Source organism: Pelmatolapia mariae, linkage group LG7, assembly GCF_036321145.2.
Source record: "Pelmatolapia mariae isolate MD_Pm_ZW linkage group LG7, Pm_UMD_F_2, whole genome shotgun sequence".
NCBI classification, from domain to species: domain Eukaryota; kingdom Metazoa; phylum Chordata; class Actinopteri; order Cichliformes; family Cichlidae; genus Pelmatolapia; species Pelmatolapia mariae.
In genome coordinates this window covers 20851941-20879628 of record NC_086233.1, presented here as the reverse complement: position 1 = coordinate 20879628, position 27688 = coordinate 20851941, and the positions used below count along the sequence as shown (strand labels likewise).

Below are 27688 nucleotides of genomic sequence, written 5' to 3'. Positions count from 1 at the left end.
GAGCCCTTCTGTGTGGAGTTTACATGTTCTGCTGGTGCTGCTGTCAGCTTTCTCTTGGTTTCTCCCACAGTCCAAAAACAAGCAGGTTTTAGATTAATTGGTGGTTCTAAATTGTCCGTAGGAGGTTTCTCTCCCTGCACTGCAACACACCCCATCTCTTGCCCTATAATAGCTGGGATAGGCTCCAGCTGCCCACACGAACCTGACTTGGATAACAGTAAGAGGATGGGTGGATTAAGCTACGTCCACAATGAAGCGCATCACCTTTGAAGTCGACAGCTGGTCACTTTCAGTCTCCAGTTGCCTGGGTGACCCTCTGATGTATTTACCATGTAAGAGCTAAAGGATGTCAGGCCCTCACACCAGCCACATGGAGTCCTGCCAGGTCCCAGTGTCCTCATGTAATGGCCCATCTCCTCATGTCTTCTCTTTACTTTTGAGAGTGTGCTAGGAGACTCGGTCAGGATTTTTGTGAAAGCATGTTTTGATGTGCTATCCTGCAACCTGAAATGACTGGAGGTATAGTCTCAGTGATAAGGAGAGAGTAATGGTCACTATCTGAAAAAACATTCCGTTTTTGGGAGTTGTCTTGTTGTTGTCATTTGCAACTGATGAGCAGATGAAATGGATGTACAACGATTTATGCTTCTTAATTGGACACTGATTGACTTTGTGTTATCCTGTGATTATCATGTGCTCCCTTAATTTCTTGAGCATTGTATTATTAGTGTATTGTTAACAATTTAATGCATGTAACACATGCTTTATGTAAAATTATAAATTAACATGCAGCAAAAAACATGTTTTTCTTGGAAAATCTGCTTGATCATGGTGTGTTTGGCCGGCTTGTCCTATGTTCCATATATATATATGTATATATATATATATATATATATACACACACACACACACACACATATGACCAGTAATATCTGCAAATTGATCAGTGGATATATTGCCCTGCTTGCCCTTTGCTATTTTTTTTAAGTATGTTGCTTTAACTTAAAAAAAATACTATTGTCATATTGCAAGTTAATAAAACCCCAAATAAAATATATATGGATGGTAATTATTTATTTTCATGTGACAGATGTCCAGTTTTAGCTCTAAATATATTTGTTGTTGTAGCGCATTTGTAATGCCCTCAGATATGTATGTATATAATTACACACACATATATGTGTGTGTGTGTGTGTATGTATGTATAGGGAGAGAGAGAGTGAGAGACATATTAAAGTCAATTACTAATTAAATGTGTAGGTGGCAACTGTTCACATGAATGTAGAGAGGGAAAAAAGGTGATAATGGTGACAATCAAAATCACGGGGGTGGCTTTACTCCTCCTGTTTCATGTCCTGTACCTTTTTCATGTTTCCTACTCTGTTAACAGAACACTATCTTATTTAATTATGCAAACATCTAATGTCTGATGATGCACGTAGGCTTTTTAAGGGACAGTCAAGAGAAAACAGAATGTACACCTGTGTCTGGAATGGTCTCTTCCACTATTCTGCTAGCCTCCTCTGAATGAGTCATCCAGCTGGCTCCTCATTGGATAAGACCATGCCATCCCTAGGGATTGCCTTGCAGAGGCAGAAAGGCCTTGCTTCCATTCACAGAAACACTGGTATGCCAGCCTGCTATTTCATTCACATAAAAGACTAAAAACTGCATGCTTTTTTTTCTCTTGTCCACTGCTCTGTTTCTTTGTCTTTTTGCCGTCACTTTTGATTTGCGAGGGCTTGCCTTTTTTTCCCCCTGCTTCTGTGTTTGCCTTTGTTTCTGAGGCGAGAAGGCAGACGCGCTGTCTTCTTTTTTTTTCTTCTCCTTTTGCCAGGCAGGAAAGGGAGATATTGGGAGGGACTGCAGTGCGAAATCTGCAGCACAGTGAGAGCGGAAGCTGCTTATGAATGAGTGTCAGTCTTTTGCCGTTGCTAGATGCTCTTGAGGACATTTTATATGAATGTGTGCTTTCCGCTGCCGGGAGACAAAGATGCTTCATTGCTGTTGGTTTTAAGGAGACTCTGAAGCTTTTTTTTCTCCTTTTATCCATCTGGCTATTTCATTGACTTATCTGCCTGAGAAACATGCCGTTCAGAATGTGTTTGTTTGAGTCGTATCATTCATGCAGTTCAGCCTGGACCAGTTGCTGGGTATTTTAGAGTGGCTGTGAATCTGTTTCTGCTTCATTGTTGAACTGTTTGTTTTTTCCTATTGCAGATTCTCAACATTTTTAGGTTTAAAACAGTAAAATTGTTTTAGTCTTTTTATATATAATTGATGCTCGAATATAAATAGCTGTGGAAATAACTGGTGGTAGATTTTGGTGAGTGGTCCAGGACTGATGTCTGCTCACAATATGCAATTATACTTGAACATGGGCAATATATTAATGTTTCACCTATTTCCAATCATACTAAAATTTTGCAATATTGCTTCTCTTGATGATTTATGAAGATTTCTTTTGCATCATTTTAAGGTGAATCTTTATTTTTCTTTAAATAGAAATGTCTATTTTATTTTTGTGCCATAAGATTTTGGCAGGTGCTTCGATTTAGCTGTGAATTAAAAGGATGTTTTCATTACATATTTCACTTCATTTACTGTCATCTAAGTGATTAGTTTATGGTGTGTCATCCTTTTATCAAACTTTTATTAGGTCGTCAGTTTTATGGCACTGTTCAAGACGCAAATTCCAGCAAAATATGAATGATTATTTCACGAAGTTACTAAGACAATCAAGCTACCTCTCATCCCTCATTTCCTTTTCACAGAAAAACAAATAAGGAGAAAAGAATTATGGAGAATGAATATGAGACTGGGGAATATAAAAATTGATTGGTTCTAGTGTGCTGTAAGTGGGAGGTTTTTTTTTTTTCCTCTCCCTCCAACAGGAAGTGATTTGCAGTGTTCAGCAAGCCTTTTGTTGAGAAGGTTTTCTCAGATCAGTGAGTCATGCTTTAGCTCTGAGCCGGCAGGCAGGCAGGCAGGCAGGCAGCAGTCAGTAGAGGGTATTTGCTCGTCCCTTGCAGTGTCCGTGATCATCAACAACACAGATCTTTTTCAGTTCTTAACTTTTTGGATTTTGAGCTAGAAATCATCAGCAGCATCACCGCTGGAAACTAAAAGCTGCACCACAACACTGGAAGCCTTTTAGAGACCTTTCCATCCTTTTTTCCCCCTCCCTCTGCTTCAGTGTTGTTTCCATGGATTGTGTCTGTATATTTTTTCTCTGACGGATTGGATTGCAGCTCTGGATTTTACAGAGAGCAGATTGGACTTTGGCGACAACAGCAGCAGCAGCAGCAGCTCAACACAACCACCACTGTAACCTCAATAGAGAAAATTACAGTCAGGTGGCCTGTGATTGCTAAAAAGGCGTTTGCTGCCTACCGTTGCTGCTATGTTACAGGAGAGGGTAATCAGCACCGCTCAGCCACGTCTGCCAGCACGCTTGTGAACGAGGCAGGCTGTGCGCGTTGGTTGGTGGAGAGAGGGGAGAGAGCAAAGAGAGAGAAGGGTATGCTTCACCGTACCAAATACAACCGCTTCAGAAATGAGTCAGTAACATCCGTCGATGAGCTTCTTCACGGCCTGTCCATGAACCCCAAGGTCTCGGCCACCCCCCAGTCTGCAGCCGAGACGTCTTACACACCCCCGACTGAGGTTCAGCCCTCCTCCGCCACTGCTCCTTCCAGCAACCCCACCGGCCACGGCTCTGACCACCTGGAAGATGGAGGCACCACCCTCTGTACCCTCATCAACAAGGTGTCCAGCCTGAAATTCAGCAACTCCGGCAGCTTGCTCGGCATAAAGGGTCTGCCCTCGGCCGTTAAGGACCTGGCTGTGTCAAAGCTGCAGGGGGGTGGGGGATCAGGCTCAGGCAGCTCCAGTGGCCCGAGTCCCAGCGCAGCTACAGCGGCAGCCTCTGGTGTGGGTGTCTCTCTGTGCAGTTCGGCCTCCCATTCAACCCCCTGTTCACAGCTGGAGCCATCTGTCAGCATGAGCAAGAAGAGCAGGCTGGATGAACACCAGCCCAGCGGAGAGGACTGGAATCCAGGTGGAGGCGGTGGCCTGGTGAGCAAACCCTCCAAAGGATGGCTACACTCAAACGAGAAGATCTCTGGTCCCGGAGTCACATACATTGTAAAGGTTGGTGGACTCACTCTTTCCCCTCACCGTCTCGTTTTGTTCTTTGTTCATCCCAGTCATTTTCCCATTCTCTCTTTTCTTTGAATGAGTCGAGTTTTAGCTACCTGCAAGTGGGGGTGGGTGGGGTGGGAATAATGTAGTTTCTCACAATATGCCCTTGAGTGGGTGTATGTAGGCTGGGTGAAATAGCAGCAACCGGAAAACTGGCATTGAATAATTCAGGAAAAAAGGAGAAGGTCACCATTAAGGGGAAAAGTAGAGGAAAAGCTCATAACGGCAAAACAAAAACGGTAATTATCAACGTGAACATTGTGTAAACATTTACATTTCTCCGATATTTTGGCCGGTCTCATGTATACAGAGAGGCAACGTTATGCTTTTGTAACCATGGTGATGAGTTATTTCTGTACATTGTGCACCTCTGTGGCTGCTTTAGCTTGCCAACAGTGAACGGGTTGAATGGGAAAAAATATTCGGAGCATCCTTGTCTTATCACACTTATCACTGGCTGCTGTTACTGTTGTCCAACCGTCGTACATCATTTAAAGGTGAGCAAGTTGGCGCACAACTACAGGAGCTGCGAATGTCATCATGCCGGCAATGAGTCACTAGCATAAGGAGTGATGATGCAGAGTCCTGGCTCTTTAAGGTGTGAAAGGGGGGGGGGACATTTTTACTGGGTGAAGTAAAGGAATAATTTTGCTATTTTTTTCTGCCTTGTCTTGTACTGCACTGCAAAGAGAAATGCAGCTTTTTGGAGAAAAATGAAAATCGAGGCCATCACTGCCAGGGGAAATGTGTTATATTCCAAATCAAGTTACGATTGCCATCATATGACACCTACTACAGCTAGCCCAAACAAAGCCTACAGTATCTGTGACCAGCGTGACATTCCATTAACTGCATTAAGGCAGAGAGCACTTATTTGTCCAGTCAATGCCGCTGAAAGCAGCCACACTGTGAGAGGGGAAATGGGTCTGTCCTGTGCTCACCCTCCACCCCCGGCTTTCCCTGTGGTTTCAGTCCCGTGTGTATTGAGTTCAACGTGGCGTTCTGCTCACAGCACTTTTAATTAGCGTCATGTGGTCACTCCTCGCACATCACGCACCATTACTCCCAAGCGGCATTGACTGACAGTGATGCTGTTTACACTCTCACTTTTATCTTGTACTAGTCTTGTGTTTCTAAAAAATAAAAAAAGGAAAAGAAATGCACATTAGATATGTTAAGGTTTTCTGGTAGCAGTTTCTGTCGAGAACATATTTAACAGGGGTCTTTCCTAGTATTTCATTGTGTTTTTAGGAAGGTCAGAGTTCAGGCTGTATGCATACCACTGTCTGTGTAGGTTCTGAGTCATCCAGGTCACGAATGATTGAAAGAAAGGCAAGTAGACTTTTTTAAGTTAATGAAAATCAAGTTGCCCTTTCTTCCAAGTACGCAAGGCCACCACAAGCCTACCACTGTACTTACAGGAGCAATATGTGACAAATTAACACAATAATATGTATAGAATTGGTTTTACTGTATAATATGTTCACATAAACAATAAAAGAAATACAGAATAGTAAAGCTGTAATTAACCGATCGCTTTCTACATTTCTTAGACCTGCTTTCTTTGCATTTCAGAACCAAATAACACTGACTTATCGATCGTTTGCAAAGCTGATGTGGCAAATGTGTGCTTGGCCACCTGATCAACATAAATCCAGTCCTTTATATTTATTAAATTATGTTATTATTCCTGACCGCATTGCCGCATTGCAAAAGTTGTATCCCATAAATGTTTTACTGCCTAAAACCCCCCCAACAATTCTTACATGATTATTTGATTATTAAATTCAATTGCAACCAATTAATTATTCTTTTTTATTGATCACATGCATTATTTCCTGGACCTGATTATCCTGTCTAGACTGTACAGAAGCAATACAGTCTCAAAGCAGTCTGTGAGAAAGTTGCAACTTTTTATCCACCGATTCCTGTTTTTGGACACAAATGTTCCCTTTTTTCATGATTCTGAACATAAATATACACACATTTTCACCTTTAAAATAGGGGAAAGAAGCCACACTTGAAGGTGGGCGTTCAGTTGTCAGGATGATTCCTCCCAAGAGTCTCAAGAAAAAACATGCTGCAGACACTAAATATACTTCATATTAAAAGAGTAGTTTAAAAATTGTGCATGCTGTCATGAAAAGATGGGGCAATTTGTGTTCTTGAGCACAAACCAATGGATTTTTCACACTTTTCATACAGAAGAAATTTTTAGATAATGCACACAATAAACACTGTAGCAGAAGCAGGTTTAGACAATGCAATATACAGTATGGCTTAAATATTTAGAAATGTTTGAAATTAATTACAGTTTGTATTTTTTTAATCTAGATCACTTGGAAACCTAGTTATTAATCCGAAATTCAGTTTTAGAGTTTCGGTTATGTGTGTTCTTATACAACATAAGGGAATATAAACCCTGCGTGAGCTCAGAATAGAGCTCTGCTAATTTTAGAAGTGCTTGATGTATTTTTGGCCCTGCTAAAGCACGTACTTCAAACACACCCTTATAAAAATAGAGAACATAGGCAATTTGAGAATGTCATGTTGACAAAATAATATTTTTGTTTGAGCGCAAAATGCTGAGCAGAAAGACACAGAGTTATAAAAGGAAATTTATGATTATAACAAGTTAGTTTCTTGAACTGGCTCTTTTTAAAGGACAGAATGGAAACACTGATGTGTCTGGAAGTCTGTTTTGTTTACAGAGAAATTCAAAATATGATTTTAAAAGTGATGGAACTCATCAGCACCAAATGTTCCTGGCCTGTGCATGATCTGTTGCAGTCTGGTTCTGGAAATGATTTGATTATTTAAAAGGAAACTTTTAATGGTGAATAAACCTTGACTTGTTTTATTTCTAAGTTAGCATCAACTTTGGCTTCATTAGATTTAACTTTGTAAACTTCTTGTATGGCTGGATGCTTTTATTTTTAACTAGAAAACCATCCGCTTGGTCATGAAACGAACTGTTGTTGTAATTTGGGTGTCGGTCTGCCTGCAGCTCTTTTTTTACAAAAGCATACATTGAAAAATAATTATTTTAATTTGTTTTGTTCAAAAAGATCTCAGATTTCACCATTATCTTTAATTATACTACATAAATACTAGCTGGCTACTTTTTTGGGTACACCTGTTTAACTTTTTGTCCTATATAATCAGGCATTTAGGCATCTAGACATAGTCCAAGAGACCTGCTGAAGTTCAAACCGAGCATCAGAATCATAAAGAAAGGCGATTTAAGTGACTTTGAATGTGGCATGGTGGTTAGCGTGAGACGGGCTGGTCTGAGTATTTGAGAAACTGCTGATCTACTGGGATTTTTCCACATGACCATCTCTAGGGTTTATATATCAAATGAGCAGCAGTTGTCAGAGGAAAGTGTTGTAACTGCTGTGAGCTGAGAGGGAGGCAACAATAACTCAAATAACCCTTTGTTACAGCCAAGGTATGCAGAAGAGCATATCTGAATAGCAGAAGACCACACTGGGTGCCACAGCTGTCAGTTAATAACAAATAACTGAGGCTACAGTTAACACTGACATTAAAATTGGACAACAGAAGATTGGGAAACTTTTGTCTCTGTTTCTGCTGCGATATTTAGATGGAGCACAGCGACAGATTGGTGACCTGTCCAGGTTGTACCCTGCCTCTCACTCTATGATCGCTGGAATAGCCTCCTGCCACCTCTGAGGAATGTTTTCAGCCCCTCACTGAGTCTATTCCTCAAAGAATTAAGACAGTTCTGAGACCAAAAGGTGGTCCTACCAGGAGTTAGCAAGATATAGCTATTGAACTGGCAAGTGAGTGTTTAAAAAGTTAGAGAAACTCAATATTTTATTTTATTTCCTTTCCAAACAAATACAATCTCTTCATCTCAAACTTAATATTTTTTTATTTTTCAGAGTAGCTAATAAACGAATGCTAAAGATAACTTGACTTAAATGCCCCCGCTGCTTTTGAAAGTCATGCATGCATCACAAGTTTTAATAACTGTATTATGCCTGATGTTAAACAATGGGTCCATTTCTTTCCTTTCTAGAACAAGCCCCTAGTGTCAAAACTTGTGTGTGTGGTGATTTTGTATGCTCTTAAAGACTGCAGTAATTTTTTTTTTTTTTAGGCCTTGAAAGGTAACGCAAAGATTTGTTTTGTGCATAATGATGTGTAGTCTTTGTTTATTTCACACAGGGTTTTCATTCTTACTTTGCAGTATCTGGGCTGTATAGAAGTCCTTAGGTCGATGAGATCCCTGGATTTCACTACAAGGTCACAAATAACAAGGTATGTTCACACATTTATATTTCTTCAAGGACAAGACAAGTTGAAATTAAATGGAGTCTTGCTTATGATGAGAGTTTTTAATTTGATAAAATACTTAAACAGCCACACACACACACACACACACACACACACACACACACACACACACACACACACACACACACACACACACACACACACACACACACACATAAATTGTTCAGCAATGAACAATTTCCACATTTAAAACTATTTAAATCCATTACTTTATTTCCAATAAACAACTGAAACACATCAATGGCAAAAGGATGTGGGGGTGTCAAACATCCATCCATCCCTCCATTCGCTTCCGCTTATCCTTTTCAGGGTCGCGGGTGGCGCTGGAGCCTAGCCCAGCTGTGGTGTCAAACATGTTCAATCTAAATAAAACAAGGTTTTTTTTTTAAAAAAAAAAACACTTTTAGGTAAAGACATTTAAGTACATGTCTTAAGAAAAATAAGTGCAGCAAAGAAATGCCACTGTAGTAACTTTTTCCTGTAAATTTACTGTAAAAAGAAAGCAAAACAAGAACAAAAAGATAGAATAGAAGAAAATATTAACAATAAAATGCCATATCTTTATTTTTATCAGAGTTTATCAGTTACTTTTTTACTTTGATGATTTATAGCAGGCCCTGGTTTTATTTTTGTTTGTAAGAAGTTTGTATAACTGACCAAAAAATGTAAAAGTCGGAAATCTATGCCCTCTTTTGCATTCTTCAGGTTTCCCAAAGCCAGATTTGACCTTTTGGTATGCTGGGTCTTGGTCCCAATGCCAAATGTTTGTCACCACCAGTAAATACTGGGGAGGTTCACTTTTATACTAGGCTGAACCCAGGTTTTATCCACATCAGCAGTATTTGCATCTTTTCATTGTCAGATAGTATTGAAGATGTGGTTTCAGCACCCAGTATTCATATGACACCAGACCTAAAATGATATTTCACAATCCTAATTTTTATGTCATTGTTATTGAATTGACATTTTGTGCTGTATGATAAAAATAATTAATTCATAATAATTGATTAAATAAAAAAAAATTAACAATTTTTAAAAAATGAAAAATGATGCTATAACCGTATGTTGAATATAAAGAATATTGTGAAAGTGTAAGTTAGCAACATCTGGTTTCTGAAAAGTGAACCAATTTACAAACACATAAGAAGAGTAGAAAAATACATTTTATGATCCAACCGATGAAAGAGTGCCAAATAAGCACCCTCACATGCTGAGGTTAATAAAACTGCTCTTTCTTACATCTGCTGGTAGGAATTACATACAAGTGACTAACTTAGATAGCAATTATTACTGAACCTTTAATGTGATTTTTTTTTTTTTTACCAGTTTGGTTTCTATCTAAGACATAACATAGCATAGCATAGCATAACAATCATAGGACAATAAGAGATTAGTCACTATTAACAAAATATTTTGTATATTCATTTCAACTGTCAAACTCATTGAAAATTAAAAAAAATATGCATCCAAACATTTGCTGTCAGTATCTAGAAAAATATTGCTGAGTAGTTGCTTGTGGCCAAATGTATTATATCATTAAACTTCTCACTAGTAGATGCATTGATTTTTTGTATTAAGCCAATTTTGTATTAAACAATATTTGAACAAAATGTTTACCTTCTACCATGCCTTACATGCCTGCACAATGAAACTTGCATGAAGAAAATGGTACATTTAAAAATGTAACACTTTAAGGATATATGACCTTAGAGTGCATTTAGGATGCACATTTTGTTTGCATGGAATTTTCTGCCTCTGAAATCATTGACCGATGTGCAGTGAGGCAAAGGGCGGGAGCGAATCGGTTCGTGTCATGTCTACTTTTCTGCTTGACTTCCTGGAGTTGGTAACGTTAGCTAACACACAGTAGCAGGCTTTCTCTCCTTCTCTCTGCCACTGTGTGTTTGTGTGCTTATGTTTCTCTCTAATATTGAGAGGCATGGCAAAAAAAGACATACAGAGAGAGACGTGTTCAGATTTCCCTTCAATGCATTTCAAGAGTATTTGTAATATATCCTATTGTGCAAAACAAAACACTGCAATGCTGGGTTTTGTTTTGTTTTGTTTGTTTGTTTTACTTAAATCTCTATGAGCCAATGTCATTTTATCAACATGTAATTATCTGTAGTTTTTTGGTCAAACTTTCAAAAACTGTGAGTGAGGAGCATCAGTATCAGTAACTTCCAAATCCAAAACAAAGCTCACGCTCATGCTAGCAGTTCTGTTCACCTTATATTTATTATATTTATCATTTTGACTTAAAACTAAGCACAAAGCATAGTTGAGGCTGTCAGCTTATGTTTCCATTTTAAAACATTTTAGCATAGACCAAAGTAGTGGACTAATTAAAATGTTGATGGTACTACATGAAAGGGACTTTGGGAGTTTGTATCCTTGGGGCATTATGAAAGTTAGGGGAACTCAAACATGTGAACCTCATGTTGGTCTTAGAAGAAAGAATTTATATTCTTTTTTTTTTAATTATGATAGCTGACCGTTTTCATTATTGACAATTTGCCTTTCAAAACAGTTTGCAAGGAGATAGAAAGGAACTAATGGAAACAGAAGCATATGACCTGCAGCAAAGGTCCCCCTGAAAATCAAACAATGATCATGCCATGCAGGCATGCCATCTGTGCCTTAGCCATAAGCATCATGGGATGCCCGTCCCAATCATAAACCAAGCTGGTTGCACAGCTTTTCGGATGACGGGGTTGGTTGAAAGAATTGGAAGAGCTGTCATTAAACTTTATGCACACATTCAGGTTCCCAGAGGATGAATCATGCCAACTTTGTTGATGTGTCACCTACTGCTCCCGGGAGGTTCAAATTTTCAGTGCACTGCCACAAGGTTGATGTTGTGGTTTTGGAAACTAGAAAACCTATTTTGTAGATCTGAATAAAAAAACAAAGTTTCCATCAGCCTCCGCTGGACCTTGTGTTGCGTGCCAATAATCATTTATAAGCATGCTAGACTAAAATTTAAAGAAATAACAATTATGTCGAACTTGCTGAAGATTACTGCACTAACATCATCACTGTGGGCATGTTTGTGTGAAGAGGTTTAGTACCAAGTTACAGAATACGTTTCTTGTGTATGATTGGGATGATTAGTTACTGCAAATACAATACAATCAAAATTACAAGTTTATCTTCTTCTTGCCCTCCTTCTAGGGAAGCCATCAGCCTGGTGTGTGAGGCTGTTCCAGGGACCAAAGGAGCTCTGCGGAAGAGAAAGGTAGCTTGCATGGATGTACAGAATGGGAGGGAGGGAAGAAAGATAAAAGAATGGCATGATCAGAGGAAAAGTAATGCCCACTCCACGAGACCTGAATGTTAGTAGGATATACAGTAGCTGGAAAAATAGGAAATGTCATTACATATTAATTTACCCATGCACATTCTATATATAGCGTCCCATCTCTATGTTTCCTTTCCTTCCTTGGTTTATATAAAAAGAGAGGGAAAATAAAGAGGGAGAGAGGGGGAGATTAGAGAAGAGAGAGGCTGAGGAGAGAAGAGGGAGAGATGAAGAGGTATGGGACTGTGTGCGTGGGTGTAGCTCCAGCCCACGATGCACTGCACACCGCACACAGTGCTTAGTGACTCATGTAGCGCACAATATCTGTGATCAGGATGCCAAGCTAGTGTGTGTGTGGGTGCGCATGTATGTGAGCGTCTGTATTCTGTGTGTGCGTCCACAGCCTGTGAGGATCTGTGTCTTAATGTGGGGTGTGAAATGAAGCATTGCTCTCCTCTCTAGAGCTTGTTCAAATGTCAGGGAAGAGTACATAACACAAAATCCAAGCAGGCTAGTTTTTCTTCCTCTTAGAATCGATGTATGGTATAAGGTGCTGCTGGTTTGGCTGTGTGACAGACACACGCTTGTGACATCAGCTTCACGCTGAGAATTTTGAATGGGTTTTGACTATTTTTTCTGGCTTCTTTGAATCCTACCTCTATCGGACATATCCTGTCCAACACTTTACAGTCCTGTTTGTCTTTCTTACTGGCAAAACATCTGCCTGGATTTCCGTGCAGGAGGAGAGCACATGTTTGTGTGTTTGCAACAATCATGTTACCACAGATTTTATGCAGTTGCACTTCAGTTATGCATCAGTGAACTGTGTAAAGGAACTGTTTTATGTTTAAGAGAAAAAGCCAGCAGCTGGTTAGTGTACATTTGCATAAACAGTGGAAACTGCCCAAAGGAAACTAGTAGAGGTTTAAAAAAGTACCAGGATGCAAACAATTCCAGAGCCTACATATTTGTTGGGGAGCTTCTGAGGTGCTCGTCTTCTGATTTTGTTACCTTTCAAGTCTCTGTTCTAGGCTAAATCAGTTTCATTTTATTTGTGTCTTATTGTGTCTGATCCTTACAGCCACCATCCAAAGCTCTGTCCAGTATTTTGGGGAAGAGCAATCTGCAGTTTGCCGGCATGTCCATCAACCTCAACATCTCCACAAGTAGCCTCAACCTGATGACCCCTGACTGCAAACAGGTCAGTCAGGATCTTTGTTAACAATTACAGAACATGTAGTAGAAATACATAATACTACTACTAATATTAAAACTGCTGCTTAAGACAATAACATCAAGGAAGTGAGTTTTTGTTTTTTTAAGAGTTTTAGAGTTTAAGAGGCATACACACAGGAAGAGACTAGCAGGAATGTGACAACCAGAGACCAATCAAAGTCAAGGCAGTATAATCCCTGGGCATGTACCTAGTTATAGTTACCCCAACTTTGAGGGGAGTGATTGATCCACCTAACACCTAATATAGCTACAAGGCTACAAATTATGTTGCAGTTTCCCTTAAATGCTAGAACACCCCTCTAATCTTTGATTTGATTGTTTGTAGTTTCTGATAGGAAAAAGCAAGATCCTAATACACCCTGGTACAAAAGGAAATAGAAGTATAGACAACCACAGAGAAACTGCACTAAAAACAAACTAAAAGCCGAACCCATGTGAAGCAATAGCATGTTGGAGTTCCCCTTGAATTGTTGCGTGGCCATTTAGTTCACCTAAGATAAATATTTAGGAGAATGAAAATGGTATTGAAGAAAGAAACAAATGCTAGGAAAGCTGTTGTATAATGAAAAGGAAATCCACTTTCATTGTCACTGCAATGTAAATTGAAACACGTGAGCTCGTCCTTCAGTAATCTAAATGCTGCCTATTCCCTTGCCTGTATTGTTGTTGCACCTCATGAATACGAACATATATGTGAAAGATGTCTTTTACAATCCAGACCTACAAGCTAGCCAAATTAGCAACAAGCAGGTGTTTGTAGGCTGCTGGACAGCCTATCTAAGCAACCACAAACCAACTTTTAATAAAGTTTGAATAAAGCATGAGCTTTAGAAACCCAGCGAAAAACATCAAACTATGAGAGTTAGATATGGAAAGGGCAAGTTATTGTTAGGCAACACTGCAGTTAATTAACTGCTGCAGCATAAATCTGTTCAATGTAATCTATTTAAATGAATATCCAGAGATTTAGCAAAAACAAAAATCTGCAGGCAAGAACACAGCATTGAGTCTAAAATAGCAGTTTAGCAGTTCCTAGAATACTTCCAAGGAAATACCTGTACAATAACACATTTTACACATGTCATGATTCAGACTGCAATGACATGAAACTCAGGTTCTCTCCGGGTATCTGAACAGACAGCTGTTTCAACTGGCTGAACACAGTGGAAAGTGGGCTAAAGTTACCGACGCCTTAATGAACTTGGAAACAGCTGGTGTAAAGACCAAAAAAAAAAAAAAAAACCTAACGACACTGGCACATTGTGAAACAGGCTTGAAACCTCAAAAATAACTGCATTTTATTTTTATTGTATTTAGCATTTTCACTGGAATGGCTCCATAGTATAGTGATTTGAACATTCACCTAACAAGTGAATGAAAGATACTTCTTTTAGGAGCATCTTTTAGTTTTATTGCTAAGAAGTTTTAAGGGGATGAAGGACAGCTTTTAAAGATTTTTTTTTATAAAAGAGCAGATGGTGAAATTCAAATTTTATCATTTCATCAGTACACATGAGAACATAGTGACTTCATGTATGCTTGTATGTATGCATTACCATGTGATAACACGTATGCACTGCATTTTCTTCTTGACAGATTATAGCCAACCATCACATGCAGTCCATCTCCTTTGCATCAGGTGGAGATCCTGTAAGTACTCAAATAACAGAATAGGATATAATTTTTAAAAAGTACTTGAAATTTGACTTTAAAACACTACATTTTGTTAAAGATGTTTAAAAATGATCTTAATACAAATATAAGTGCTGTTTTAAGTACTGGCATGCTTTACACTGCCAATCAGATAGATATTTTATTTTAATAGAATGTATTAAATGTATATAGAATGTATGTAAATTCTACACTATATCTTTCTAATTTTTATAATTCTGTTTGTTTTATTTTATAATTAGTTTTAATTATATCAGTGGTATTTTACAAGATGTATCATTCATTACAGGATACAACAGATTATGTTGCCTATGTAGCAAAGGACCCAGTTAACAGAAGAGGTGAGCATTCATTGATTAAACGCTCTGTAGACTTGCAGCGTCATGCTTATGAAAATGTGTTGCTGTGATTCTTGTCAGCATGCCACATCTTGGAGTGCTCTGATGGACTAGCCCAGGACGTCATCAGTACCATCGGCCAGGCCTTTGACCTTCGCTTCCAGCAGTACCTGCAGTGTCCCTCAAGCAAGCTGTCGTCCACACATGACAGGTGAGATAAAAATAGCGCATCACAAAGTACCTGTTCACTAACATAAGCAAATATAGATGGTGATAATTTTATCAAATACAGCACAGCAATGCAGTACAGTGTTAAGTTTCATGACTGAAGTGTTTATTCAGGGTATTAAACATGGAGGAGTTACCTTGGACGGAGGAAGAGGAGGAGTCAGCAGAGCACCCTTACTATAACAACATCCCCGGGAAGATGCCTCCCCCTGGAGGCTTCATTGACACCAGGCTGACCAATCAAAATGCAGATGGTTGCCAGGTACAGCTTAGTTTAACTTTGTGTTTCTTTTGTAAACAAACGTATACAACTTTATTGGCTATTTTTAATGTGTCATCCTGTGTCCTGATATATGGGGAAGAAATCAGAAGGATATAAACAATATTTTCAAATGATACAAAATAATGATCACTTTTTTTTTCATTGATGTTGTTTGACAGTTTCTGTGAATACGGCACAATGCACACTCCATGACCAGAGATTCACCTCTTTTATATTCCTGTTATATTCCTGTCTAAGCATGTTTCCAGTATTCTAGATTGTCAGTGTACCTAATGATAATACCTCTAAATTATAAGGTGTCTTAAAAACTGTAATCTCCAATAGTTTGGAAGCTTATTCTGGCAGCTCTAATGGTCATGCTCAGGACACTTAGTCTTGTTGGACCCACTCCAGTTACATTGGTGATTTTGTTTACACATAGCAGTTGTCTGATTTTAGCCTAAATTGCTGGTGCCATTTGGACATTTTTCAAGATCTCAGTTAAATGGAAACTTGCCCAATGAGATCCTGCTGAAATCATGAATATACACTCACTGGTCACTTCATTAGTTACACCTTACTAGTACTTGGTTGAACCCCTTTTGCCTTTATTTGAATAAAGTAAACTTAATGACATATTCCAGAAACCAAGTTGCGATTGAGCTTTGTGATATGGAGCATTTTCCTGCTGGAAGCAGCCATCAGAAGAGGCCACACTGTGGGTATAAACGTGGTCAGCAATAACACTCAAGCAGAATGAGTAGTTTTTGGTATTAACGGCCCAAAGTTTGGATAAAAATATCCCCAACAACACCACTGTAGCTTTGACTTCCTGTTTTTAGTTCACAGGAGTGTCTACCAGTGTGGTCTTCTGCTGCTAGATGCTCTTCTGCCTACCTTGGCTATAATGAGTGTTACTGTTGCCTTTAGATAAACCTGAGGCAGTCTGGGCATTCTCCTCTGACCTCTGACATCAACAAGGAATTTAATCATGAGTAACTGCTGCTCGCTGGATATTTCCTTTTGTTTTTGGACCTTTCTCTGTAAACACTAGACATGTTTTTGTGGGAAAATCCCAGTAGATCAGCAGATTCTAAAATACTCAGACTAACCTGATTGACACCAACTACTGTGCCATGTTCTGAGTCGCTTAAATCACCTTTCTTCCCCATTCTGATGCTCAGTTTGAACTTCAGGAGGTCTCCTGGACCATGTTTGCATGCCTAAATGTATTGAGTTGCTGCCATGTGATTGGCTGATTAGACATTTGCGTCAACAAGCGATTCAGCAGGTGTGGCTAATACAGTGTCCAGTGAGTATATATAAAAAGTAAACAATACTTAAATGAGTCTTAAACCTTATCAACACATCATCATTTATTTCAAAATAATCTTAAATATCCAGTGTTTTTCTGCATGTCATTAGATGGGTCCAGGATCTGTCGATCAGACATATTACCAAGGGCGGCAAAGCTGGGGAGATGAAAGAAAGACTTTCTTCATGCAACAGGGTAAGTACATCCACTATGCAAGATATTCAGTTCTGCAACATTTTATGTCTTCAAAAGTATAAATGATTGTTTTTTTAAATCTCTAGGATCATTTGATATAAGTGGACTCCCAGAGACTAAAGGTCAAGCACCAAATGCAGAAGAAATGCCCACCTATGTGAACACCCAGCAGATCGATGCCCAGGTGCTCGCAGCTCTCCAGGCAGAGGCTGAAAATGTGACAAAGGGCATGGCAGCTGCAGCCAAAGAGAGCCCACAGAAGGACCTGTTTGATATGAGTAAGACCTGGTTACCTTGTATTAAAAAGTCAGTTCGTTTTCAGATATCGGATTTGGAAGTACTGTCTGATTTATTTTTATGGTATACACAGTTTAACATTTGCCAGTACATTTTTATTTATTTTCACTTTGTATCTTTCATGACTTTGATGAAAACATAAGTTAATGCTTGTATGATAAAGCAGTAGAAAGAAGCTGAATAGTATCTGTAGGCTTCCTTCAGAATAATACTGTAAGACGACTAGAATCAGAGTTCGTAATTATAGAGGTTTCCCACATTTTGTTTCTCAGTGACTTAAGCTCGGCGTCATAATAACATCATGTCAGTATGAAGACAAAAGGACGACTGTGATAATGGCAGTGTGTGGTTGTCCCCTTCCTCCTTCTAACTTCAGCTTTAGCTTTGCTATTAATACACATGGAAGATCAAAGGCATACACATGAAGAAACCATGACACAAATTACATGTAAAGCATGAGCAGTGCAATTTAAATGTGAATGTTTCTTTTGGAAATGTTTAAATTCAGGCTTCAATGTCCACCTACTGTAGTTCTATAACAGTTAATCACATTTTAGTGAGTTCATGTTAATTGTTACCTTTTTATTTATCCAGGTAAAAGTCATTGAGATTAAAATCTCTTTTCCAATAGAGACCTGGTCAAGATGGTTAACAGATAACAATATAACAAGTAAAAACACAACAAAAACAAAAAAAACTGTACTTTTGTCTAAACTTTTTAAGCTGAAAAAATATATACATTGTTACTATTCTATTTCATAAATATTATGTGTACAGTTTCTGAGCTGCTCCTCACCATCCAAACAAATGACTGACTGACTCTGATTGGTTAAGTTATAGGTTGATACCTTTGTAGGCAGCTGACAGTCCAGCAGCCCTCTCTCTGTGACTCTGGCTTGTCATCAGCATATCATCACATCAGTTTACATGCTATGGGAAACAGTACAGGCACATTCAGGGGATGTTTTGTATATTTGTCACATTTAAATGTTTCAGATCATCAAACCAATTTAACATTAGGCAAAGATAAATAAAGTAAATGCAAAAAATGCAGTTTCAAAGTGAGGATTTCTTTTATTAAGGGGATACAATGGTATCCAAACCTACCTGGGCCTGTGTGGAAAAACTGCCCCCTAAACCTAATAACTGGTTGTGCCACTCTTGGCAGCAAGAACTGCAATCAGTTATTTGTGATAACAGGCAATGAGTATATTACGTCACTGTGGAGGAATTGTGGCCTCTGCAGAATTGTTTGAATTCAGTCACACTGGAGAATTTTTGAGTATGAGCACCCTGTTTACGGTCATGCCCAGCATCCCAATCAAATTTATGTCTGGATTTTCACTCCAAAACCTTCATTAACATTTTTGAGCCATTTGTGGCCTCACTGTGAATTGCTGGAGTACCAAAGCCTACCAAAGCCTTAGAAATGGCTTTCTAGCTAGATTTCAAAGACTTTGTGTCTCAGCTGGTTCTTTAGATCATGATATGGTGCTTTTTGAGATTGTTTCCCTACCTACACTTTGTCAGGCAGGTTCTATTTAAGTGATTTCTCAATAATCAGGCCTGAGGATGGCTAGTGAAATTCATGTAGTTAATTCATGATTTAACAGTTATTAAATTATTTCTTCAAATAGGCCAAGTAGGCTTAGATAGTTTTATCCCCTTAATAAATAAAATCATTATTTAAAAACTGCAGTTTTGGATTTACGTGTGTTATCTTTATATGATAATATACACAATATGCAAAAAACGAAAAGCTCAAGAAGAGGACAAATATTTTATCACAGCACTGCGGATGGAGTATATTTGGGGAGTGAATACAGTATGTGTTTCTATTTTGAGGATCACCTCTGTTGAACACTGAATTTAGAAAAATGAAGCTAATATATTGCAGTTATTGACAAAATCAACACTTGGTTTGTCAAAGTCAAAAGGAAGAAACACATGTATATTCCTTTTTTGTCTATTTGATAGTTATGCTGATTTAAATTTTTAATTTCCTGTACCTACTTTTCCTCTCTTAACTCACCTTTTGGCACTGTCCTCATCGTGCCAGAGCCCTTCGAAGATGCAATCCAGTCCCAGTCCCAGCCGCTGTCTCAGGGACAGGCCCAGTCCCAGGTACCCGGTCTTCACAAGGCAGCATCCGTGGACAACTCGAGCCCTCTGCTTGTGCGCTCTCTGGCCTTCCGGGCTCAGGAGGAGCTGGAGGGCCAAATGTGGTACCACGGTAAAATGAGTCGCCGCGATGCTGAGAAACTTCTGAAAAATGACGGGGACTTTCTCGTCCGTAAGAGCACTACCAACCCAGGGTCCTACGTACTGACAGGCATGCACAATGGAATTGCCAAACACCTACTGCTGGTGGACCCTGAAGGCACGGTAAGACGGGTGAGGGGGGTGTAGCAGGACACACGGAGCTTGATTCATTAACTCTTTTATGAATGCATGAAAGTAAAAGATGAAACTCTCATTAGACCAAAGCAGACTCTGAATATCTGTCTTCCTTTTTCTTTTTAAGGTACGGACAAAAGATCACATATTTGACAGCATTAGCCACCTTATTGGCCATCACCGTGACAACAACCTGCCGATTGTTTCAGCCGGGAGTGAACTGTGTCTCCTACAGCCTGTGGGAAGGAAACAGTGATGCTTGCGATGCCTGACCGATAATAGGAAGCGCTAAAATGGCCTCTCACTATGGAGCTTGAAGATGAAACATGAGTCGATGCTTCAAGGCTCAGTTCGCTCAAAGAGTTATTGAGACAAACTGATCTGCAGTTACTTAACCAGAGACGCTGGAAGATGCAGGAGTTGTTAAAGATGAAAAAAACAATAGAGAACTGTTATTATTTTGTTGTGATGACTGAAATGCTATATTTTTGACAAGACTTAGGTGCATTTGGACACAATATCTCGATTTGGTGTTTTAAAAGATTAAGAAAAAGACTACTGTTCTTGTAGTTTAGACAAAGCGCAAATCAAACCTCAAAGAGGTATTAACAAGAGTATTTTAGAATAAAAATCTGAAACTTTAGTTTTGTCTGTCAAGCACAACCACATTTCTACAGGAACCGTCGGCTAAGAGGTTGAGGAAACGGAAAAGCTCTTTATAACGAAATTACGTTCAGAAAAACGTCCTTTAATCTCACCAACAGCGTGACAGTTTATTCGATTAGTCACTATAAGAAAAACCTAGCTTTTATTGGGGTTTAGGCCTGAATGTGTTTTTTTTTTCTTTTCTTTTGCTTTGCAGTTGTCACAAATTGTTGGGTGGGGGAAGGGGGTGCAAACAGCCACCCTTTCACAGTGCTGTCAATGGCTTTAACGATAAAGTTTTTTATGAAGTATTTTCTCGTGTCACTGCAGTCGCATGACTTAAAATCAACCGTTCTCGTGGCCATGTTCGTAGACCTTGATACCCCTTTATTTGAAAGAGGTGCTTATGTATGCTGACACTGTAAAAAAATAAAAATAAAAAAGACAAAAAATATATGCTTTTCAAACTATTTCCGAATTGGTTTTTCGCTGAATTCTTTTAGGTGTGTAGTCGGTGATTAGTTTTGGGGCTTGCAATGGATATTCTCACATCTTTGATTCACATTTTCAGCTTTTTGTGAACCTTTAAAATCTTAAATATTATTATTACTATTATTATTTGAAGGATCTGAAACGAATAGCACAAAACAAAGTTAGGTCACTTAGTTCACCCGTGTCAGACGAGTGTCTTGCGTTTACGCCAAATGTTTAAAATGCTCTCGATCGTTTTCAGTTACTGTTAGCTTTTGATTTCTCAGTGTCGACATCTTATGATAAAAACAGTTTTGCCACATGATGTCACCCTAGAGTTGGATAGTTACTCCTGTCAGTTACATCTGCTTTGGATAACACTGCGTTTGAAAGGAAAATACAGCTTTTAAGCCAGTTTTTAACCATTAATTTTCAGTTTGCAATCCACTGTATGCTCTCATTCCTCTGGACAGTTTAGTATTTATGTTGTTTTTAAAAAGCTCATAGAAGTGGTACACAGCAGCACTGGAAACTGACTTCTTTTTTTCTTTTATTTAATCCTTTTATCCTTACTAATGTCAGGACACCGATGGATACCAAATGAATGGGGCATTGTATTTGATATGCACTGGATCACTTCAGTTGAACCCAAATCAGCATGTGTTCAATGAGTTTGACAAGACAGATGCAATGTAATATAATGTGCCTGTGTTTTGCTGCAAGAGGGAGTGTACAGTACATGCATCTCACAACCCACAGCACTGGGGTCCTTGTGAAAATTTTAAAAAACAACAACAACAAAAAAAACATCCACCACATCCGTTTTGGGTTAATGTGTTTGATTCATTGTGTCCCAATGGAGAAGGACACAAAGAGAATTTTGTCATTTACTTTTGCATTCTCCACTTCTTTGCGACATAATTTCATCAAATCAAATAACTCTGAAGAAAGAATAATGTGCTAAATTATTTAAAAGCACTCTGCTAATGTAAAAAAAAAAGAAGCTTTATTTCTAAAATCTGAAATTGTAGGAACACTTTGGGAAAATGCACAAAATTCCAAACAAACAAAGCGTATATCAAAAGCAACCGTACTCGAATCTCGCCGAGGATCAGCTTTGAGACTTAAAGAAATGACCAAACTCCTCACTGGGACAAAAACTAAGAACATGGCGTCTTTCCAGATTTCTGTTGATGAAAATGTGCCTTTTATTTGTACAACGTTTGTTTTTAATTTCTCCTTTCTCTCTTCCTTCAAAGTGCAATAGCTGATCTTCAATGGGGCATGCCTGTTCACTAGAGGTTGTGTTTTTGCCCTGCTGCGTGTTGCTGCTTGAGACTACTGTTCCCTCTCACTATCTGTCTCCCACCCTCCCTCCCTCCCTCTCTATTATATATTATAAATGTATCATTTTGAGATTCTAAATATAAATCTTTGTCAGAGGAAATCACACAGAAACTCACTATTTTGGGACAGTTATTTAAAAAAAACTGGGGGGAAAAAAGGAAATAAAAACATAGAGACAAGAAGTCCAAATGATGTTTACAGATTTAATCTTTTGGTTGTATTAGTTAATCATTATTCTGTATGACTGTTGGCAATAAAACCGTGAATGTGTAGAATCGCTGTTGTTTCTCTGCTGTAATAGTTTCGGGTATTAATATTTCTGCTCATGAGTCACAGATTTCTCATCTAAAACGCGCAGGTGGTTTTAATTTACCCACATTCACATATACTTGTCTTTGAGATGTGTTACTCTGGGTCATCCACAGTCCGCACTATTTATATTAGTTCCCATGAAAAGTAAGAGTAAATAAGTTCCAGGTGCGGTCTGTGGATTGTCCACAGTGACTGGAAATTAGTTTTAGGAAATAGATATTGTGAGCCACAGAAAACACAACTTAGTGTATATGCATTGTGTGTTAGATTGCCTCCAGAAATCTTTAAAACATAATATTTTACATCTCTATTTTTCTTTTTTGTGTGCATTTTCAGCCTTTATTAGATGGTGCAGTACAGGTAGTGGACAGGAAAGCAGGGAAAAGAGTTGCGGTAAGGACATGCAGAAAATGGTCTGGGTCAGACTCAGAGCCGAACCTCTGCAGCAGCCTTCAGCACTGAGTCACCTGTACAGCCAGGTGAGCTACAGCGAGACCCATGCTTCTAAATCTTGACTAACAAAATCAAAAGCATGGCTAGATTACACAGTAAATACTTTTTTTGGTGAACCAAGCCTTTATAAGTTCCTTTCATATACAAAGCAGAGCTGCACTCTCTTGGCCACAAGGTGATTCTAATGAATTGTTACACAGTAAATTTAATAGTTTTCCATTTTAATTTACTGAGTGAAAGCTGATTTTTTTTTTATCTAACATGAATATCTGCAATTTGTATTTCACATGCTACATTCACGTGCCTCTTTAGTCTTCAGCTTTCTAGCGTCATGCTTTTAAAGCTCAAAACAAACGCACACAAAGAACAGCTGTAGCTGCATAGAGAACATGCAGCAGTACTGAGTAAGACCAGCAGATGGAGCCCTTGTATCACGAACGCTTTCATTTTGAGCACAATGCTACTGATATAATACAAAAAAAGCACCTGTTTGTTTCTTCACTATGAGTAACTCTTGCCTTGGTTATTATACAATGCAGATTACAGCAACTGCCCAGCATACTGTAGGATTACTGAGTAAATACAAACTACGTAGATTAATAAATACCTTCAGCTGTGTGTCATTGCAATAATAATAGTCTACAATCATTCTTCATTACATTGGTTTTTGCAGGGATATAATTGCACTTATTTGGTAACTGCGGGTAAATTTTCACTTCTAATTTATCATAGGAGCTCACAGCTGCAACTATGGAGGTAAAAGTCATTTCTGTTGAGGGTAAGAGCACCAGTCATCTGTGGAAGTGACTGTTATCCAGCAAAAAAACAAACCCAACAACAAAAAAAAGGACAATATGACTCCAAACTCTTGAGCACTCCAAAGTTTTGAGCACTGGAGGCTGGACTTGAAAGAGCCATACATTACAGATGATGAACATATAGCAAAAAGAAACCACTGCCCTGCAGCTAATGTCAGAAATCTACCCTTCATTTAAAGAAACCCTTGTTTTGGGAACAATGCTCTCCGTTGTGACTGCTGCACAAGCCCGTAAGCTCAGAGTATTACTGTAAATTACTCCTGTCTCCTTTTAATCTTCTCTGTCACTCGCAGCCTCAGCGGTACCTCTGCTTGCTCCAGCCACCACTGAAACCTCTCCGTGGCCCCTGTCTGACTCCTGTCCTCTCTCCGGCTCTGACTGCCTGGAGCCCTGCTGGTTCTGGCTGCTCCACGACTTGCTCCTGCTGCGGCTGGGCTCCAGGGACTGTCTGTTTCCGCTTCCATTCACAGACGCCTTTGCCCTGTAGCAAAAGCCGCAAACCAGACCCAGGAAAGCTCGCCTCATCTCGCGGCTGGCCAGAGTGTAGATGACTGGGTTCATCGCAGAGTTGAGCACCGCCAGCCCAATGAACCAGTGGGCTTCGTAAAGAATGGGGGACCTCTGCTCGGACGCTACATCCACCAGGAGCAGGACAAAGAGGGGAGTCCAGCAGGCGATGAAAACTCCAACTACGATGATGACAGTGCGCAGTAGGGACATGGCGTGCTCTGAACTGCTGTGCTTGCTCACCTTTCGGCTACTGGACTTGACCAAGATGTAGATGCGGGCATACAGGATGGCTATGGCTGAGAGCAAAAGTATGAAAACCGTGATGCAGAAAGCAACATATTTCTTGGTGTAAAGAGGGAGGATTGTGGAGCAATCAGGGAGGTTATTCAGGCAGTTCCAGCCCAGAATAGGCAAAGCTCCAAGAGATATAGCAATCAGCCAGCAGGTCCCTATGAGCAGAAATACCCTGTAGTTCTTGTTCGCATCATAAGGCCTCATTTTGATCATAGTAAGGTGTCTCTCTATAGCAATAGCCAGGAGACTGAAAATGGAGGCTCCAAGTGCTACAAACATGCTCCCCTCTCTCACAAACCAGAGAGCAGGTGAGAGCTGCAGGGTCTTCTCTCCAGACAGGAGCAGGTTGACCAGGTAAGCGACTCCAGCCAGCAGGTCGCACATTGCCAGGTTAGCGATGAAGAAGTACATGCGGTTGTGGAACCTGTGGTTCCTCCATATGGCTACAAGCACTGTGAGGTTCTCCAAGACGATGAAGCTGCAAACGATGAGGAAAACTACGGTTTTGGTGTCCACAGTGCCGGGGCTCGCGCCAATGCTTGGCCGGTTGGCCAGCTTTCCTGTGTAGTTGTAGTGGAGCTGGATCTGAGAGTTGATCATTGTCTAAAAAATACCAGCTGCCGACACTGGAGGTCAGACTTGAGCAGGGAGCGCGGTGTCCACTGTGTTCAACTGCAGGAGTAGATTGAGCGTTATTATAGAGAGCAGCCAATTTACAGATCATCATGCTGCCATCATTGTCCTTGTGCGGTTTGTTTGATTAAATTCCACTAATTATAGAAATAAAAGGTTATTCACCAGAAACACACTCGCTATTGTAAAAAACACCTTGAAATAAACTCTGATGTCGCTTTTCCCCCTCTCCTTTGAAACAGAGAAGTCTTGAAAATTGAAGCTGCTCATTTGAAAACACCTAATTATGTATAGAATTAGCATATTTCTGGCACAGTCGTCACGTGTAAATTATCGGCTGATTTCAGCAAACAGCGCCAGTTTAATTACTGAGGGTTTTTTTGCAGCTTCAAGCTGTCTAAATCTCCAAGAAAGAACCAGCAGCTTTAAAACAACTTACCTCTGGATGCTTGCAGTTCGCTTTGTTTTTAAAGTCAATCCCGCACTTTTGGACGCACATTTCATCGCAGTCGATTATCTGAGCTCCTTTCTTTTCTGTTGAACTTTAAGTCTTTCTTCGTTGTTCGGCAGAAGAGAGCAGCTCCTCATCTTTTTTTTTCTTTTTTTTTCTTTTCTTCACTGAGCTCTGGAAACTCCGGAGCTGTCGACGGTCGGCTGGTAGTCACACCCCTCCCTCCCCTCCTTCAGCCCGGACTGCGAGCGCAGGGAGGCTGCTCTGGGGGTCAGAAGCGCATCACCGACAGGAGGTATGTTTGTGGACACGAGATGCAAAGATTCATTCTCACACGGTGTCCTCAGCTATGTTCGTTATAGCACTCACAACAAAACACTTACTTAGGGTTTTATTAACTGTGGAACCAAAAGTGCAAACCTACTTGTTTTTATCGTTTGCCTGCGCACCAAAGTGTTTTGGGTTTGTTTGTTTGTTTGTTTAAAGAGCTTTGGTAGCATTGCTAGCTCACTAAGTAACAACAGTGATTCTTAATGTGAGCAGCAATGTTAATTATATATCTTTGGGCTACTTAAAACTTTGATAGGACTGTAATGCCTTATTTCACGTGAGTCCAGTGTTTAAATTGAGGGGTTAAATTTAGGTTGAGTGGAGGTTCTGACCTGGTTCAGGTAATGATGATGAATCCCAGTGGGAAGTCAGCAGTCTGGTAATAATTTTTTTTTTAAACTACAAATAATAAATGATAAGTATCGAAAGAAAAATCAAAATGCTAGCCACAACAACTGATGTAAACCACTGATAAAACCTGTGAAAAGAATGCAAATCACTACTTTTTATTTGACATGGACCCAAAGGAGAGAGCGGTGCTGTAAGAGTGTATGACTGCTGCCCATCCTTTGTTCTGGTCTTTCTCTTGTGACCTCACATCCAGGAAGGATGGGCAGGGCTGGCAGTAAAGAGTCTGAGAGGCAGACTGACAGATAATAACTCCTTAAAACAGATGTGACAAAGCGCTTTGAGGAGATTCTTAAGACTTCCCTGACTGGAACGAAACACAGCGAACCATGTAGGACTAAAACACAAAGCTCCATTTTCAAACAAAAGTCCGCAGCTCGAGCCCAGAATAACTGAGTCACTGCTTCCACGGCTAGGAACCTTATTGCTTTGCTTGATACGGTGCCACACATCTAGCTTTTTGCAATTTTCCCCCCAAACCAAGCACATACTGTACTGTGTCTCAGACCAAATCATTAAATAGTCAATATCTTGGAGTGTCTGTGGCTATTAACCCAGAAGAATGCTTTGTGTGGTTAAATAAACAGCTGCGGTCTGGCACCGGTCCATTAGCATTGTTACAGTCACAATTCTCAGTCATTTCCTGCAGGTCACACACTGTGCCAGCAGCAATGGGAAAAATTTCAGGGAAAAAGCCAAATAGTTACTCCGGACCCGCAGCAAATCTGGGACCAATCACGGAGTGGGTGTATGTAAAAGGCAGCTGGATTAACAGACCGGGAGCATGGTCGGAAAAACCTTGGGTTTTTCAGCAAACTGCAGTGATGTGGGGCTCACATCTGCATTTACATAAACGTAGTTTCAAATATGAAACCATCAGCAAGTACTAACCCATAATATGTGGTCAGAGTGAGTCTATGTTTATGTGTATTCATAGCCTACAGAAGAGGAGCATGGGTGGAGGCGGGGGGCTTTTCACTTTTTCAAGACCACCCTCACTAAATTGTTCCTTTGCAGACAGCCGCGTCTTTGGTTCAAACCGGGCTGAATCGTCCTGTGTGCAGGACACTAATTAAACAAGTGGTGTGTGTAGCTTCCACTCTTTATGATCTGATGTTTTACAACTGCCCTAAATCATCAATGCACAATGTGTGTTATGTGCAATTTCCTGCTATTATAATGTCATATTATTTAAGTATAACCTACAAGCTGCAACCCATCATTTGAAAGTACTGTACAGTATAACCTTG

The 27688-nt window shown here is 39.7% G+C and overlaps 2 protein-coding genes across 2 annotated transcripts; one reads left to right on the top strand and one right to left on the bottom strand.

The window, feature by feature from the left end:
- Positions 1-2612: 2612 nt before the first annotated feature.
- Positions 2613-24054, top strand: shc3 (SHC (Src homology 2 domain containing) transforming protein 3). Its single transcript, XM_063478378.1, has 12 exons — positions 2613-4152; positions 8420-8490; positions 11701-11764; positions 12909-13028; positions 14660-14713; positions 15024-15075; positions 15154-15283; positions 15415-15562; positions 16988-17072; positions 17159-17350; positions 19429-19754; positions 19894-24054. The coding sequence occupies exons 1-12, from the start codon at positions 3523-3525 to the stop codon at positions 20020-20022; spliced, it is 2001 nt and encodes a 666-aa protein (XP_063334448.1). The 5' UTR covers positions 2613-3522; the 3' UTR covers positions 20023-24054.
- A 22-nt stretch (positions 24055-24076) lies between these two features.
- On the bottom strand, positions 24077-25896 carry LOC134630761 (sphingosine 1-phosphate receptor 3). The gene is made up of 2 exons (XM_063478379.1): positions 25689-25896; positions 24077-25288 (listed from the first exon to the last, which is right to left on the bottom strand). The coding sequence occupies exon 2, from the start codon at positions 25214-25216 to the stop codon at positions 24083-24085; it is 1134 nt and encodes a 377-aa protein (XP_063334449.1). The 5' UTR covers positions 25217-25288; positions 25689-25896; the 3' UTR covers positions 24077-24082.
- Positions 25897-27688: the final 1792 nt, after the last annotated feature.